General features: G+C 46.8%; 1 protein-coding gene across 4 annotated transcripts in view; it reads right to left on the bottom strand.

Moving 5' to 3' along the window:
* The window catches only part of LOC140494547 (SH2 domain-containing adapter protein F-like), a 293,506-nt gene extending 278,844 nt beyond the window's left edge, over positions 1 to 14,662 (bottom strand). The window contains exons 1-2 of one of the 4 annotated variants that reach the window (XM_072593836.1): positions 14,246 to 14,662; positions 13,555 to 13,918 (exon numbers count right to left, since the gene is read on the bottom strand). In XM_072593836.1, the coding sequence (XP_072449937.1) occupies positions 13,555 to 13,918; positions 14,246 to 14,274 (393 nt within the window). In that variant the 5' untranslated portion in view covers positions 14,275 to 14,662. Of the gene's footprint in view, positions 1 to 13,554; positions 13,919 to 14,104; positions 14,124 to 14,245 lie in introns of those variants that run through there. The other 3 variants (XM_072593833.1, XM_072593835.1, XM_072593834.1) reach the window with 3 other exon arrangements.
* Positions 14,663 to 14,897: the final 235 nt, after the last annotated feature.

Here is a 14,897-nt window from a genome sequence, read left to right as displayed (position 1 = left end):
GTTCTGTATCCAACTGGCTAATTCTCCCAGTATTCCATGTGATCTCACCTTGCTAACCAGTCTCCCATGGGGAACCTTGTCAAACACCTTACTTAAGTCCATATAGAGCATATCTACTGCTCTGCCCCTGATCAATCCTCTTTGTTACTTCTTCAAAAAGCTCAATCAAGTGTGTGAGACATGATTTCCCACGCACAAAGCCATGTTGACTATCCCTAATCAGTCCTTGCCTTTCCAAATACATGTACATCCTGTCCCTCAGGAGTCCCTCCAACAACTTGCCCACCACTGACATCAGGTTCACAAGTCTATAGTTCCCTGGCTTGTCCTTACCACTCTCTTAAACAGTGGCACCACATTAGCCAACCTCCAGTCTTCCGGCACCTTACCTGTGACTATCGATGATACAAATATCTCAGTAAAGGAGCCCAGCAATCACTTCCCTAGCTTCCCACAGAGTTCTAGGGTATATCTGATCAGGTCCTAGGAATTTATTCACTTGTACATGTTTCAAGACATCCAGCACTTCCTCCTGTATAATGCAGACATTTTTCAAGATTTTACCATCTATTTCCCTACATTCCATATCTTACATACCCTTCTCCACAGTAAATACTGATGCAAAATACACATTTAATATCTCCCCCATCTCCTGCGGCTCCACACAAAGGCCACCTTGCTGACCAATGAGGGGCCCTATTCTTTCCCCAATTACCCTTTTGTACTTAATGTATTTGTAAAGACTCTTTGGATTCTCCTTAACCCTATTTGCCAAAGCTATCTCAGGTCCTCTTTTTGCCCTCCTGATTTCCCTCTTAAGTATATCTACTGCCTTTATACTCTAAGGATTCTCTATCTCCTTTCGTTCTTCCTTCCAAAATGAATGACTTCGCATTTTCCTATATTATATTCCATTTTTATCCACTTATTTCACCAGTCACTATCTCCTTGTGAAATACTTTCATCCCTTCACAATTTGCCTTTCCACTTACTTTTGTGGAGGTGATGCATTGTCGAATTATGATGTGAATTTTAGCCAAGTGCTTGCCAGAGTTGGGGCCAATAAAAGGCCCATGTGATATTCAGACATGACTAAAGAGTCGAGACAGCTTGTGGTCTGGGACCCTCCTAATCACTTTTACTTATTATTTGGCTGCTTTTTGTTTGGGGGGGGGGGGGGAGGGACAAAAGGGAAATTTGAAGTTTATTGGCCAGACCTCAAAGTATAAGCTACCCAAGCTGTCAGGACAGGAAGTGTCCATCAGACTGGTCAGAATATAATGTTACAGCCACTTCAATAGGAAAGTACAAGCTCCTTTTACAAGTACGAACCCCCCACACCAACTCAACTTTATGTCAAAGAAATGAAGTAACCTGAAAAGTTCAGCATGGCAGCTAATGAGCATGTTCTATAAAAGGGCTGCTTCCTTTTCAAAACACACATCAGTAAAGCAGGGTACTTGATCCCCAGACTATCCTGAGGTGACTGATCTTAGAATCGTGCTGGAAAAGCACAGCAGTGTCAGGCAGCATCCGAGGAGCAGGGGGGAGAAAAAAAAATCCACGTTTTGGTCTACAGTGGATGGAATAACTGGATATAACACCTTCAGGCCAGGACAATCAGCCAGGGTGTTGTGACCCATGCTGAACAGTTTCACACAACAATAGGGCTTGGTGTAGCTGTGACCTCTTTTTAAAGTTGAACTCTTGGTTTGGCAACTCACATGTTAAAGAACGCCATTGAGTCAGATGACAGATTGGGGTGTACGTTTGAATCAGTAAACTAAAAGGTTCATACCAAAATCCAAGTCTACCTGAATACATAGGAAACTCAATTATCCGAATACCAATTATCTGGAAGTCAGATTGCCTGAAGGAGATCTCAAGGTCCGGATGGAAACATTACAACAAAGATCGCCTCTTTTGTTTACATTGATTAAACAGCACCGTCTCCGAATGGCTGACCGCCTGCCCTCTCTCTCCCCTCACACACTCTCCCCGGAGTTCTACAGAGGGCTGTACCCTAACCCCACCCCCTTCCCCAGATAATCTCTCCAACATTGTACTGTACAGGACAAAGGTCGAACCTGTCAAAAAGTTGTGTGTGGGGCCGTCTGTGGATTGGGGGGGGGGGGGGGGGGGGGGAGAAGAGGGGGGAGGTGGGGCGGGCAGTGTTACACAGGGTTGGGACTGGGGGAGGGGGGGGGGGGATTGTTGCACGGGGTTGGGGGCAGGTGCAGCATGGAGTTGGGGCTGGGGGGGGGCAGGGTGGTGTGTTGCACGGGGTTGGGGGCGGGGGTGTTGAGGGTGGGGAGCGGTGTTGCACAGGGTTGGGGGCGGGGGGCGGTGTTGCACAGGCTTGGGGCTGGGGGGGGTGTTGCTGCACAGGGTTGGGGGCAGGGGTGTTGAGGGTGGGGAGTGGTGTTGCACGGGGTTGGGGGCGGGGGGGCGGTGTTGCACAGGCTTGGGGTTGGGGGGGGGGGGGGGGGGGGGGGGGAGTTGCTGCACAGGGTTGGGGGCAGGGGTGTTGAGGGTGGGGAGTGGTGTTGCATGGGGTTGGGGGCAGGGGGTGGTGTTCCACGGGGTTGGGGGCAGGGGGGGCAGTGTTGCACAGGCTTGGGGCTGGGGGGGTGGTGTTGCATAGGGTTGGTGGCGGGAAGCGGTGTTGCATGGGGTTGGGGGCGGGAGTGTTGAGGGTGGGGAGTGGTGTTGCATGGAGTTGGGGGCAGGGGTGCTGGACAGGGAGGCTGTGTTGCATGGGGTTGTGGCGGGGGCATTGAGGGTGGGGAGCGGTGTTGCATGGGGTTGGGGGCAGGGGTGCTGGACGGGGGCGCTGTGTTGCATGGGGTTAGGGGCGGGGGTGTTGGATAGGGGAGGCTGTGTTGCACGGGGGCGGGGGCCTGGGCCCATGTTGGGGGCAGGGCCTCATGTGCTGTGTGCTGCTGCAGTCTCCTGAATGGGGAGCAGACTTTAAAAACTCTGAGCCCCAGAGGAAAGGCATTTGAATAATTAACCGAATAATTGTTAACCGAACGAAATATTGCCCGCCCATCAAGTTCGGATAATCGAGGTTCCCCTGTATACCAAAACCAGCTACCCAATGGGCAGCTTGACAACAGCAATACACAAGTACACATTGGCTCAGGTAGAGTCATAGAGATGTGCAGCACGGAAACAGATCCTTCGGACCAACTCATTCCATGCCGACCTGATATCCTAACCTAATCTAGTCCCATTTGCCAGCACTTGGCCCATATCCCTCTAAACCCTTCCTATTCATATACCCATCAAGATGTCACTTAACTGTTATTGTACCAGCTTCCACCACTTCCTCTGGCAGCTCATCGCATATACGTACCACCCTCTGCGTGAAAAAGTTGCCCCTGAGGTCCCTTCTAATTTGCTTCCCTCTCACCCTAAGTCTATGCCTTCTAATTCTGGACTGCCCCACACCAGGAAAAAAACCTTGTCTATTTATCGTATCCATGCTCCTCATGATTTTATAAATCTGTATAAGGTCACCCCTCAGCCTCCAATGCTCCAGGGAAAACAGTCCCAGCCGATTCAACCTCTCCCTATAGCTCAATCCCTCCAGCTCTGGCAATATCCTTCTAAAACATTTACAAATATAGCCAAAGAAGGTTAAGTTTGCATCCCCATTAAATTTAGACAACAGTAGAGGATATGAAGTCTACTGCAAAGAGATTTCTGGAGCAGCTTTTGACGATGTTTAAGCTGCCATTCCAAGATTGAGGCCAGCAGATCTTACAATCAGCATACATCAGACAGCTTTAACATAGTAGTTGACTATCTGTGACACATCTTGCGACTTTCAGTTAGAGAAGGAGATGTTAGGGCAGGTCATAGAGATATACAGCATGAAAACAGATCAGTGTCCAACTTGTTCCATGCTGACCTGATATCCTAACTTAATCTAGTCCCAATTGCCAGCATGTGGCCCATATCAGTCTAAAACCTTCCTATTCACGTACCCATCCAGGTGCCTTTTCAATGCTGTAATCACAACAGTCTCCACCACTTCCTCTGGCAGCTCATTCCATACACACACCCACCCTTAGGTCCCTTAGGTCTTAAACCTATGCCCGTTAGTTTTTGCACTCCTCCACCTTGGGGAAAAGACCTTGTTTGCTTACTCTATCCATGCCCCTCATGATCTTATAAACCTCAGCATGGTCACCCCTCAGCCTCTGATGCTCCAGGGAAAATAACCCCACCCTATTCAGCCTCCCCCTATACCTCAATCCCTCCAGTCCTGGCAACATCCTTTTCTGAACTCCTTCCAGTTTCACAACATCTTTCTGATAGGAAGGAGACCAGAATTAAATGCAAAAGTGCCCTAACCAATGTCCTATATAGCCACAACATAACATTCCAACTCCTATACTCAATCTACTGACATGGGTTTCCTCCAGGGTGCTCTGGTCTCCCCCCCACAGTCCAAAGATGTGCAGGTCAGGTGAATTGGCCGTACTAAATTGCCCGTAGTATTAGGTGCATTAGTCAGGAGTAAACATAGGGGAATGGGTTTGGGTGTGTTGCTCTTCGGAGGGTCGGTGTGGACTTGTTGAGCTGAAGGGCCTGCTTCCACACTGTTGGGAATCTAATCTAATCTAAAGGCAAGTGTACTAAATGCCTTCTTCACTATCCTATCTACCTGTGACTCCACTTTCAAGGAACTATGAATCTGCACTCCAAAGTCTCTTTGTTTGGCAACACTCCCCAAGACCTTAACATTAACTGTGCAAGTCCTGCCCTGATTTGCTTTTCCAAAATGCAGAAACTCACATTTATCTAAATTAAACTCCATCTGGCTCTCCTGACTAAATGCTTAGACAAGGAGATTTTTAAAAGCATCTTAAACAGAGGTGAGGGAGTATAATACATTTCAGGGAGCAAATTGTAGAGCTGGGGTGCAGAAATGGAGGCCACCAATGGATGAAGAGAGCATAGGTGCACAAGAACACAGAGCTGAAGGATCATAAAAGTCTTCAGAGGATTGGAGGGAGTTAGAGATAGAGAGGGGAGAGGCTATAGAGACATTCAAGTCAGGGAAATAAAATTTTAATATCAAAGCACTCGTGCAGTCAAATATACAATCATCAAGTGGAGGGTGGACATTACCAAGGCGGAAATATGCAACCTTTGTGACAGAGAAGATATGGTGTCATTAGCTCAGTTTGGATACAAATAGATTGCAGCCAGGCTTGTTCAGTCCAAGATGATGGCCACAGTGTCTGACTAGGTTGCAAAGAAACAGAGTGCTTGACAGTTTCATTGTTCCTAACCTTTAACTGGAAGAAATAATGGTTCACACATGACTGGCTGTCAGAGAATCAGCCTGACAAGACAGGCAATGGAGGATATAAACCACCTCGAGAGCTTTTACTTGCTATTTTGCAGACTTTCTCTACTCAGTAGTGAAAATACAAGAATGAGGCAGAGTTATTAAATTGCTGCAAATTGTTGACAGCTGTCACTTATCACCAATCTGGGCTAGGTGCAAATTCAAATTTCAAAAGGTGAAGGAAGAGGGTTGGAATCACATCCGGCTAACATGAGATGGGTCACAAATACATTAGGTCCAGTCAAGAGCAAACATCTCAGTTATGGACCTTATAATGATCCATTTCTGCAAAAATTCTTTAGCTTCACTGCAACTTTTCCTGGACCAACTCTTTATTTTATGATTTCAGTGATGGTCAATGAAAAGATATATTCTTTTAATAAAGAAAGATCCAGACCTAAAACTCTGCTTCTCTCCCTAACCAGGTCATCTGACCTGCTCAGTAATTCCAGTGTTTTCTATTTTTATTTCAGATTTCCAAAACCACTGTATTTTGAATTTGTCCTTTTAATAATGTAGCTATCACCCTCTATTTACAGGTTAATACAAACACGTGAATTAGGAAGAGTAGGCCATTCAGCCCCTTGAAGCTGCTCTGATGGTCACTAGCTTCATAGCTGGATCGGATTGTGGCCTCAACTCCACATTAATTCCCATTAATGCAAACACGGGTGTCTTAAACTCGCAGCAACAACTGCTTTCCTAGGAACACGGCACTTTCAGCATTGGGTTGCTTTGAACTTTTGTCACAAAGCTGTTTTGCATCGATGCTGCAGGAAACCACGCCAATGAGTCTTTTGATAGCGATGATGTAGAGGTGCTGGAGTTGGACTAAGACGGACAAGGTCAGAGGTCAGACAGAGTGTCACGCTCCAAAAGAGTGTGATTTCAAATAAACTTGTTGGACTATAGCCTGGTGTCGTCTGACTTCTGGCCTCTTTTGATTGTACCCACCACCACTGCCAGTCCCTGGTTGCTGTCACCAAGATGCCAATTCTGCCAAGACACGACTGAATTGACTAATTTAAAAGCACTACTCTCTGTGGCACCAAGAGGTATCTCTTTTATTAGGAAACTCTAAAGGCAAAGCTGAACAACTTAAACCCCTTAAATCCTGTAAATCTGCACAAGGTATACAAAACTTTGATATATGATGCAGTCACAGTATCTTTCTCATCTTCCCGAATGGGATACAAGAAGAAACGTAACATTGCCTGACTTTTCTCACAGGACGTCGAGTGAAAGGTGCTGGAAATTTTCGACTCTCGACTCCAGCATCTGCAATCCCCACTTTCTCCTTCTTGCAGGAAACCTTTTCCCTCATTCCAGCCTTCCTGGATTCCAGTTAATTGATAAAAATAAGTGATGGATTATTCAACCTTCTTGCATTTCTCTTTGCAAATTTCAAATGCAGGTCGTTCTGGTATAATGCTACATGAGTCGGCTATAACGCGACTAACAAATTATGGATGTTGTTTGGATAATGCAAACTTTCTACTGAACAGCTTCTGATAATAACACAATAGTCTGTACCCGTGCGATCCTTAGTTATAGGAGAATCGTGTAACAGCACTGCCATTTAAACCAATAGGACCATGAATTGCATTATAGCCAAAAAAAGGGAAGGAAAGTTTACTAATGGTCTAAATTTGTCCAATCGCCTTAAAGCTAATTCACGTTGAAGTAATGTCCATTTTAGCAAAACCAACCGTATGGCAATTTTCTACAACTATGTTCTACAGTGCGATTTTCTATAGTGGCTTTCCATAGCACGAGGTTGACAAAGAACACAGTGGTCACGTTATTGCAGAATAACCTGTACTCTAATCTACACACTGGCATTTCCACGGCATCCTCACTGTTAAATTCAAGGCACAAGAACTTAACAGTGCATTCTTACTTTAAAAAGGGGATTAAAATTGAAATCGTCACCTCAATGTCGTTCTTCTCCCTACAAGATTTTAAAACCTTATGCTGGCACCAGTTGCTCCTAGATTTATTGCTCTTGTATCTAGTTGTCAATCATGATGCCCTGCACCATGACCTTTGCAGTAAAGCTTTAAAATACAGTCTAACCTCCACTTGGTGGAAACTACTTCGTGAAATGCCATTGCAAATCAAGAGTCAGAGGAAAAATAAAATACAACTGGGTTGTATATAAAAGAACACAGCTCATTCAAAATTCAACTCGGGAGCTTTATTGCAGACCTGCTCTTGTTCCATGAAGCAGGAACAAATGAAAGGAAATATAACTGATAAATGGTTAGCCTGGTATTCCAATCACTGCAGGAGTTCCTGTAATGTGCAATAGATCATCGAGGTGAAGACTCACTTTCAAAAGCAGCCATGCATTTCCTGACTAGGCCCCAGTGCCTTGTATAATAATCAACTATAAGGAAGAGGAAGGGCCAGAGCTGGTTGCCAGGCCATGCTACATTTTGGCTGAACTGCTAGCCACAGCACTGCAATGGGTCGGGGCCTGGCTTTGGAAGGTGGGGGAGAAGAAGCCAGCTGGGATGCTGTGTGTTTGTGGATAAGAAGCTATCATTGCTCTGCATCTTTCCCCTTAACTCAACTCCCAACCTAGGTTCACCATTAAACGCTGATCAATGGCGTGGGAGTGGCGCTGCAAAATGTCCAAATATTCCCTGGAATTGTACAATAATCACCTGGGCATTGCTCAAATGAGCCATGGAGGAGCATCACTCACCATTTAAATGAAAGTAAACGTTTGACAGTTTGTCTGAACATATTCATTCAATTATTTACAAAAATACTGGAGATCAGAGAAAGAATATTGCCACCATTTCATTAACAGGCAAGATAAATGTTATTGGGTAACAAAATCTATTCTGTTTCTCCAAACTGGTTGTGGGAACTCAATGTGGCTGAAGGATGTACCAATGCTGGAAGTGTATGGTGGAAGTTTATATGATGAAAATGGCAGTGACAGCTGAGAAAAATCTTTCCTTCGATTTTGTTTTGTTATTTGTAGTCAGTACATGAATCATTAATATGGTACAATCAGAGGATTGAATAGCTGCACACCCTGGAGGCAACCCTAGGTAGCATCATGTGGCTGTCCTTAAGTAACTCTACCCAGTGACAGTCCATTCTTATCAAAGCGTTACCAGAGAATCTCTTGCAATTTCTTCTCTTCCTGCTCCCACTTAATTTCAATTAAGTACTGGGATGGCTGAAACCATTGCCTTTAGTTAGGCCTCCCGACTCTATTCTCTAGTCACCAGCTCCATTTATTTGTTATCACGTTTTACTGGATTAGTGCACTGGAAATCCATTCTGCTTTTTACAGAGTCACGAAAAAAGTGAAAGATTTTACCAGAGTATGCAAATTTCCCCAATTTAATTACATTTCTCCAAACCAAGGCCCCAAACACACCTTCGAGGTGAAGTGGTCATTTATCTGCACCTCATTCAAACTAACCGACTGCATTAAAAACCGAAAGAACTGCAGATGCTGTAAGTCAGAAACAAAAACACAAATTGCTGGAAAAGCTCAGCATCGATCAACAGAAAGCAGAGTTCATGTTTTGGATTGAGTGACCCTCCCTCAGAACTGCATTTGCTGCTCACAGGGTGGTCTGCTCTACATGGGGGAGATAAAGTGTAGACTAGGTGACTGCTTCACAGAATACCCACATTCTGCCTGCAAAAATGACCCTGAACTTTGTGTTAGCAGCCACTTCAATCTACCACCAAGTTCCCAGGCCGACATCTCTGGCTGCAGTGCTCCAGCCAAGCTCAGGGCAAGCTGGGTAAAATTGCATCTCATTTTCCACTTGGGAACTCTGCAGCCCTCAGGACTCAATATAGAGTTCAATACTTTTAAGGCCAGAGTACCATGTCTCATGTCCTTACTCCAGTCCCCACACACTAGGCCTTGTCATCACAGGGGCAGATACCAAAAACAGGAGAAAGTGAGGACTGCAGATGCTGGAGATCAGAGTCGAGTGTGCGGTGCTGGAAAAGCACAGCAGGTCAGGCAGCATCTGAGGAGCGGGAGAATCGACGTTTCAGGTGTAAGCCCTTCATCAGGAAGGGTGATGAAGAGCTTATGCCCGAAACGTCACTTTTCCTGCTCCTCGGATGCTGCCTGACCTGCTGTGCTTTTCCAGCACCACATTCTCAACTGCTACCAATAGCAACCTGTTGACAGCTCATTCTGAAGGCTTCAGGTTCTCTCACTCGCATCCACAAGCTGTTCCACTACTGGAAGCCAATCACATAGCTGTTGGCAAGTAGAAAACCTTTGTCATCGACGACAGGTCACTATTACGCAGACCAATCAGCTCTTTAGATTGGCATGGCAGCTCAATGGTTAGCAATGCTACAGCACAGTGCCAGAGACCCAGGTTTGATTCCACCCTTGGGCGACTGTGGAGTTAGCACATTCTCCCCATGTTTCCTGTGAGTACTCCAGCTTCTCCCCACAGTCCAAAAAAGTGCAGGTTAGATGGATTGGCCATGCTATATAATCCATAGTGTTCAGTGGTATGTAAATTAGGTGGATTAGCCATGGGGTGTGCAGAGATAGGGTGGGTACTGTGTGTCTGGGTGAGATGCTCTTCAGGGTGTTGGGATAGACTCAATGGCCTGCTTCCACACTGTAGGGATTCTCTGATTCTATGACAGTTACCAGCTGAATCTCCCTTGTTAACCAGCTCTCCACACCCACAGCTCGAGTTTATCGATCATAAACTCAAACCCCACCACCACCCACTTGAACAAACATCAGTGTAAACAGCACCCACAATGAGCACCCATTACTGTACCTGTTTTTAAAGAATCCAGCAACTCTTCCACAATCCTCAATATTTGAAAGTCACTTCCCACTGCAGTCCAATGAAAACCATAGAAAAATACAAAGATACCTTTTTTATAACGTGTATGCGGACATTGCTGTTAACTGCATTCCCCTCCCTGGCAACACTCTAGGATTAAGCCAGTCTGTTTGCAATGTTGGTCTCCCATCAGATTCTGAGGCAAGTTTTTGAACACCTATTGGTTCCTGGTCAAGCGCAGTTTGATTCTAAAATTCTCATCTTCGTTTTCAAATCACCCTTACCTTTTCATAATCTCCTCCAAACTCACAACTCTTCAGGATATCTACATTTCTCCAATCCCACCTTCTTGTGCACCTATCAATTTTGATTACTCCACCACTCTTTGACTGCACTTTCTAGGCCTCGGACCCTCTCCCACCTCGTCACTTCACTTTCGTCCTCTCCCATGCTCCTTAAAATTTACTGCTTTCAATCAATCATCGGATCCAATATCTCTGTACAGTGTCGTCCTTTGCTTTACTATGTTCCCGTGAGGTGTCTGGGACAGCTCACTATGCCAAAAGGCACTCCTTAAGTTGGTTGTTGTCGATGAGAGTCAGCAACTTCAGAAATGAACAGGCGAAAATACGAACGGGGAAGGGAGGACAAGACGAGTCGAGACAAAATAAAACGCATCAAAAGACTTTATCATTTGATGAGAATTGACAGGAATTAATGAGCCTCAGGCTGAGATAGCCAGTCAGAGAACATTTAACATCACTCTGCCAATTAATGTGCAGTCTTGCCGGCTGTGTGGAGCTATCAGCAAAATGCAATGATATCAATTCAAGGTAACAATTACACCAAGGTCGAATGCAGCCTCTTGAAGAATGTTAGTGTACAATTTACAGGATAAATATGTAAAACAAAAATTATATTCATCAACTGCTTTTCCAAATGCAAAATCACAGTATTATCAGGGCTCCAGGTCAGCATTTAGGTAAATCGTAGAGAATTAATAGGGTCTGAAATAGTTCAGCTGTGTGAGGATTTAATGCATTACAGACCCGTAAGTGACATGTATGACATACAATAGGCGAGACACAGACAGTTATAAGGCTGTCACTCAAAGAGGCAATGGAAAATGTTAAACTGACGATTTATGAATGCTTAGAGAACTTTGAAATTGAACAATCGCCTTGAACCTCTGTTGCCTCTCTGTATGACTGGATTGCTGATATTTCTGTCAGCTGAAATGCTATTCAGTTTCAGCTCCTGAAGTCAGGAGTCCTGATGGTAATTGCAAAGGGTCTGTATTAGTTGGGATCGATTTACCTAGCGATTGGGAGAAATGCTGGTCCGAGGCATAAGGCATAGAGGAGGAAAAGTTGGGATGTCATTGGGGGTCATGGGGGGGGGGGGGGGGGGGGGGAGACTAAAGATGATCAGCAACATGAGATGTAGTCAGAGGAGGAGAGACAGATGAACAAGGCAGGTAAAGTGAGTGGACAGTGTGGAAAAACAAGGTGAGGCAACAGGGAGTAGTGCAATCACCAGGCGAGGCAAGAGGAGGGCAAGAGCATGGCACAGGTGGCAGTGACAGAGATAAAAGAGTCATCAGGGAGAGACAGGAGCAGCAGAGAGAGCATGTCAGGGCAGAGGGCTTGCTGGGGCAGTGATGGGGTGGGGAGCAGAGTGTGTAAGGGCACAGCAGCAGGGGGATGGCAAACAGGGAGCGTGTGGGGGCTACAATGGAAGGCAGAATGTGTGGGGGCAGAGAATGCACTGCAGCAGCAACAGTGTAGGGGCAAACAGACATAGAGCAGATGGCACAGGGGGGATGGATTGGGAGGCAGAGGCACTTGGGGGCAGAAGGTGTGAAGTAGTAAGAGCGTATACAGACAGGGGGCAGCAGTGGGAGGCGGAGAGTGCATGGGACAGAGTTGCATGCTGATGCAGTGACAGGGGTATAGACAGGGGACAGTGTGTGCTGAGGCAGTGACAGGGGTATTGACAGGGGACAGTGTGTGCTGAGGCAGTGACAGGGGTATAGACAGGGGACAGACTGTATGCTGAGGCAGTGACAAGGGGTATAGACAGGAGACAGAGTGTGTGCTGAGGCAATGATGGGAGTATAGACAGGGGACAGAGTGTGTGCTGAGGCAGTGACGGGAGTATAGACAGGGGACAGAGTGTGTGCTGAGGCAGTGACAAGGATAAAGAGAGGGGTATAGACAGGGGACAGAGTGTGTGCTGAGGCAGTGACAAGGATAAAGAGAGGGGTATAGACAGGGGACAGAGTGTGTGCTGATGCAGTGACAGGGGTATAGACAGGGGACAGAGTGTGTGCTGAGGCAGTGACAGGGGTATAGACAGGGGACAGTGTGTGCTGAGGCAGTGACAGGGGTATAGACAGGGGACAGAGTGTGTGCTGAGGCAGTGATGGGAGTATAGACAAGGGACAGAGTGTGTGCTGAGGCAATGACAAGGGGGTATAGACAGGGGACAGAGTGTGTGCTGAGGCAGTGACGGGAGTATAGACAGGGGACAGAGTGTGTGCTGAGGCAGTGACAAGGATAAAGAGAGGGGTATAGACAGGGGACAGAGTGTGTGCTGAGGCAGTGACAAGGATAAAGAGAGGGGTATAGACAGGGGACAGAGTGTGTGCTGATGCAGTGACAGGGGTATAGACAGGGGACAGAGTGTGTGCTGAGGCAGTGACAGGGGTATAGACAGGGGACAGTGTGTGCTGAGGCAGTGACAGGGGTATAGACAGGGGACAGAGTGTGTGCTGAGGCAGTGATGGGAGTATAGACAAGGGACAGAGTGTGTGCTGAGGCAATGACAAGGGGGTATAGACAGGGGACAGAGTGTGTGCTGATGCACTGACGGGGTGGTGTGGATAGGGGACAGACTGTGTGCAGAGGCAGTGACAGGGGTATAGACAGGGGACAGAGTGTGTGCTGATACAGTGACAAGGGGGTATAGACAGGGGACAGAGTGTGTGCTGATGTAGTGACGGGGTGGGGGGGTATAGACAGGGGACAAAGTGTGTGCTGAGACAGTGACGGGGGGATATATAGGGGACAGAGTGTGTGCTGATGTAGTGACAAGGGGGTACAGACAGGGGACAGATTGTCTGCATCAGGGCAGTTACCAGGAGGGAGCAGTGACTGCTCAAGGACAGAGACAGAGAAAGCCAGCAGGGTTGGGTTTGAGATAGCAGCAGTCAATGTGTTGGGGGCATCAATAGGGAACACCATAGGGACAAAGAGAAGGAGTAAAAGAAAATAAAGACCTCCAGTGCCCCTCCTTGTGAAGTAACCCATTCCCCAGAAGTTTTACACAGAAAATAATATCCTGCAATGGGAAAGTGGCTGGAGAGATTAAAACGTGACTACTCACAGTCTCAGACTTGCCCTTCGGCTCCTCTGTGCTCAGTATCTTTGCCCTGTTACCCAGCTCGGTGCTGTCCACTTTAATAAGACGGTGTTTGGGGGAAACATACTTGATATCGGGGCTAGCAGGTTTCTGGTGCTGGGGAGAGACTCCCAGTGAGTGCTCAGCGTCTGGAGCCCGGCCTCTGCTCTCACTCTCCTCGTACGGATCCTCGAAGTCCAGGTTCCTCTGGGCTCGGTAGGCTTTCAGGATCTCGCTCTCAGTGTAGTCGGGTTTGGGAGGCTGGGGAGGGAGACGGCGGCTCCCGAAACTCAAATAATCCCTCAGCCACTTGGCCATGCCTAGCGCCGGAGAGCCGCTCTGAAACTGACTAAAGAGAAAGAGAGAGAGAGAAATGAGATTGTGTCAATTTCAGGAGAGAATCCCACCCGCGGCAACCGCCTTATAAATACCCCCGGGGGCAAACAGACCAAACACACTGCCCTCGGTGCAGCTCAGTCTAATGTTAAACGACTCAATTAAAATCCTTCCAGCCCCATCCCGCCGAAACAATGACCGTTTTAAGTTTCAATTTCATTATTCTTTGCGGGTAAAGAAAAGTTTCAACAATGGGCGCCTCAGTGGTTAGTGGAAATAATTTCTTTAGCGCAAACCCATCATTGTCTCTGTGCGCCTGCAAAGATTGAGAGTTGCTTACCTGTTTCTGGTAATCTGGAGCTTTTGCATTAATCTCTCCCCCCTCTTCCACTGTCCTTTCCCCCCACCTTTTTCCCCGTTCCACTGTAACCGGAGGGAATGGGAATCGAACGCACTGTTTCCCAGCTGCAGTTTGAAGTGAGTGAGAGGGACCTCTGGGAGAAGGGGGGAGGCTTGGCTGTGCAATCAGATCGGCGGGGCTGTTTTCTGGAGCTGCATGTCTCCCTCCCTCCCTCTCTGTCTGTCTGTCTGTGTAGCCCCCAAGGTGTGAAATATCCAGCAATCGCCCAGAACTGGCTTTCCTCTCTTCGTTAAAGGGGCAGGAACACCCGGGGCACGCAGTTCGTTTGGCCGACACAAAACAACAAAATAATAAACTTCAGCCGTTGAACAAAAGCCATTGAGCGAACGGCCAGCCAATTCCCTAACAAGGGGAAACTCCACGGAAGTTCTTGTTCGTTATTTTTGCGCTTGCAAGATGACAAAGCTGCAGTAAGAACATATTACTGGTCTAAAAAAAGACACGCTCATTAGAATAAAAGTCATCAATCTGAACCATGTCACTGCACCTCTCCTGACTTGGTCAACATCTCCGAGCTTCGAGATTTCCAGTATCTGCAAAACTTATGATGAAATATTCAGTATCAGATTAA

Source organism: Chiloscyllium punctatum, chromosome 24 (genome assembly GCF_047496795.1).
Source record: "Chiloscyllium punctatum isolate Juve2018m chromosome 24, sChiPun1.3, whole genome shotgun sequence".
NCBI lineage: Eukaryota > Metazoa > Chordata > Chondrichthyes > Orectolobiformes > Hemiscylliidae > Chiloscyllium > Chiloscyllium punctatum.
The sequence above is the reverse complement of the archived record's forward strand: the minus strand, read 5'-3'. Positions and strand labels throughout refer to the sequence as shown.